This window comes from Polyodon spathula, chromosome 42, assembly GCF_017654505.1.
Source record: "Polyodon spathula isolate WHYD16114869_AA chromosome 42, ASM1765450v1, whole genome shotgun sequence".
Classification (NCBI taxonomy): Eukaryota; Metazoa; Chordata; class Actinopteri; order Acipenseriformes; family Polyodontidae; genus Polyodon; species Polyodon spathula.
The window spans coordinates 2,337,119-2,340,048 of NC_054575.1; the positions used below are offsets into that span (position 1 = coordinate 2,337,119).

General features: G+C 46.8%; 1 protein-coding gene across 1 annotated transcript in view; it reads left to right on the forward strand.

The window, feature by feature from the left end:
* The first annotated feature begins 880 nt into the window (after positions 1 to 880).
* The window catches only part of LOC121305199 (charged multivesicular body protein 4a-like), an 8,605-nt gene continuing 6,555 nt past the window's right edge, over positions 881 to 2,930 (forward strand). Inside the window, exons 1-2 of the mRNA XM_041236741.1 lie at positions 881 to 1,043; positions 2,754 to 2,918. Coding sequence (XP_041092675.1) covers positions 1,013 to 1,043; positions 2,754 to 2,918 — 196 coding nt within the window. The 5' untranslated portion in view covers positions 881 to 1,012. The remainder of the gene's footprint in view (positions 1,044 to 2,753; positions 2,919 to 2,930) is intronic.

Consider the following 2,930-nt stretch of genomic DNA (forward strand, 5'->3'; position numbering starts at 1 on the left):
CACTTTTCACAACTGCGGGACAGCCCCACGCCTCGCGCTCATGTGATTCTGATTAGGGATGACATCACGCACACCCACCAACGATTGCACAAGAGCAGGGTGCTGGGGGGGGGGGGGTAGTCATGACAACCTCATTACATCACAGTAAGCACGCCGTCAACCGGGGGTAAAGCTCAACCGAGGTATTTTTAAAAAGTGATTTTGAATTAATTCGAGTGGCACTGCAGCGATCTCGTTTCCGACCCCCCCAGGGCGATCCCTGCTGCTGCTCCCCGCCCGGTGCACGCCGCACTACATTTCATTTTTACAATGTGACAAAATGCGTCGTCGTGCGTGCGTTCACGAAGATCGTTCCGCGCAGAATCTGGCCGGTTTAGCCAATGCTCTCGCAAGAATGATCTCCTCGGACGCGCCCGTCGCGCCTGTAATTCCCATGGGATGGGCGTTAGCCGTGTCTGCAAACACAACATTCCCCTGGAAACGGGACACGAACCCACGGGTCCTGAAAAGCAATCGATATCTACTGTGCGTCTGATCAACAGCACGTCCTTCTGTATTCCTTCTATACACACACACACTGCCAGCAAAATATATACAGAAATGTTTATATAAAAATAGGTTTTATTCCTGCGACTGATTTGCGGAAACGTCCGGCGGCCGCGCCCGTGTGACGTCACGCGCAAGCCCCCTATCCCCGGGAGCGGCCCCGCCCTCGATCACGTGACGGGGTGCGCGCCCGCGTCGCCGCACGGCGTGCCGGGGACGCGCACGAACCCGGAAAGCTGTTGTTGTGTGCGGGACCTGTCAAGCGACGGGCGGGCTGAAACTTTCTCAAAGCACGATTTTTATATTTTTATTATTAAATAATAATAAAATTATCATTTTTTTTAAAAAAAAAAAAAAAACGGTACATCGTGAATCAGACCCGGGCTTAAACCGGGTGCGATTCGAGTGCAGAGAAAGTGGATTTAAATTAAGATTTCATTTCCTTAAAAGACTCCGAATTGAAAACATGAGTGGATTCGCGAAACTCTTCGGGAAAGGTAATTATAAAAACAAACAAACAGACAGACAGACAGACAGACAGACAGACAGGTACGTGTTCAGTTTATTTGAAGTCTAGCATTGATTTCGATGTTATTTACACTATAATCGTGTACCTGTATTAGGGTTACTGATTTGTGTTTTGATTATTAATCAGGAGGCGACTGGGACAATTATGTGCTAGTTGGTAAAACTGCTAATGTTAATGGACTTGAGTGTTATCGTTATTATGAACGACAGGCAAGTTCAGGGCTGGGAATCAGACTCTTATTGCACAGCAGCGTGATCCAGGTGTGTCTGATTATTAAACTCCTAGTGAAAGCAGGACTGGATCACACTGCTGTGGAACAGGAGTCTTTATTTCCTTCCCTGTGAGGATAACCAGCATGATTATTGCAGGGCTGGGAATCAGACTCCCGCTGCACAGCAGTGTGATCCAGTCCTGCTTTCACTAGGAGTTTAATAATCAGACTCCCGCTGCGCAGCAGTGTGATCCAGTCCTGCTTTCACTAGGAGTTTAATAATCAGACTCCCGCTGCACAGCAGTGTGATCCAGTCCTGCTTTCACTAGGAGTTTAATAATCAGACTCCCGCTGCACAGCAGTGTGATCCAGTCCTGCTTTCACTAGGAGGTTAATAATCAGACTCCCGCTGCACAGCAGTGTGATCCAGTCCTGCTTTCACTAGGAGTTTAATAATCAGACTCCCGCTGCACAGCAGTGTGATCCAGTCCTGCTTTCACTAGGAGTTTAATAATCAGACTCCCGCTGCACAGCAGTGTGATCCAGTCCTGCTTTCACTAGGAGTTTAATAATCAGACTCCCGCTGCACAGCGGTGTGATCCAGTCCTGCTTTCACTAGGAGTTTAATAATCAGACTCCCGCTGCACAGCAGTGTGATCCAGTCCTGCTTTCACTAGGAGTTTAATAATCAGACTCCCGCTGCACAGCAGTGTGATCCAGTCCTGCTTTCACTACCAGCTTGATCAGCCCCCAGTGTGTCTAGCTAACAAGCTCAGGTGTGTCTCAAAGGAATACTTAAAGGAATACTGATCAGCTTTTAAAATCCGTTCTCTGGCGACAGTAACCTTATCTCACACACTCAGAAACACAGATTTCGACCAAATTTCTCACCCTTGACCTTTAGTATATATATAATATATATTATATCGATATAAAAAGGGACAGGGTAGAAGTAAAGAAAAAAAACCCATCTTCAGTTCTTTTTTTGTGTGTTGAAGTACCCATCTTCATTTCTTTTTTTGTGTGTGAAGTACCCTAACAAAAAAACAACTCTGAGTGGGCAACAAAACTAAACTATCCTTAAATGCGATATCTTTGTGCCAATCATATTTTTAAAACCACCTCCCTCTCTCCCCCCCCCTGACCTCTTGTTAGCTTTATTAACAGGATCACTGGCCCCTCCTTTAAAGGAGCGCTGACCATCTTTAAAATCCATTCTCTCCCCTCTTATTAGCTTTATTAACAGGATCGCTGGCCCCTCCCTTTAAAGGAGCGCTGACCATCTTTAAAATCCATTCTCTCACCTCTTATTAGCTTTATTAACAGGATCACCGGCCCCTCCCTTTAAAGGAGCGCTGACCATCTTTAAAATCCATTCTCTCACCTCTTATTAGCTTTATTAACAGGATCGCTGGCCCCTCCCTTTACCGGAGCGCTGACCCAGGTGTGTTTACCCCCTCTCCTCAGGTAAGGGTTCAACTGGGAAAGGTCCCACTCCTCAGGAAGCCATTCAGAAGCTCCGAGACACGGAGGAGATCCTGGTGAAGAAGCAGGAATTCCTGGAGGAGAAAATCAACAAGGAGCTGCAGATTGCTAAGAAGAATGGGACCAAAAACAAGAGAGGTACAAAGTGACCAGTCTATA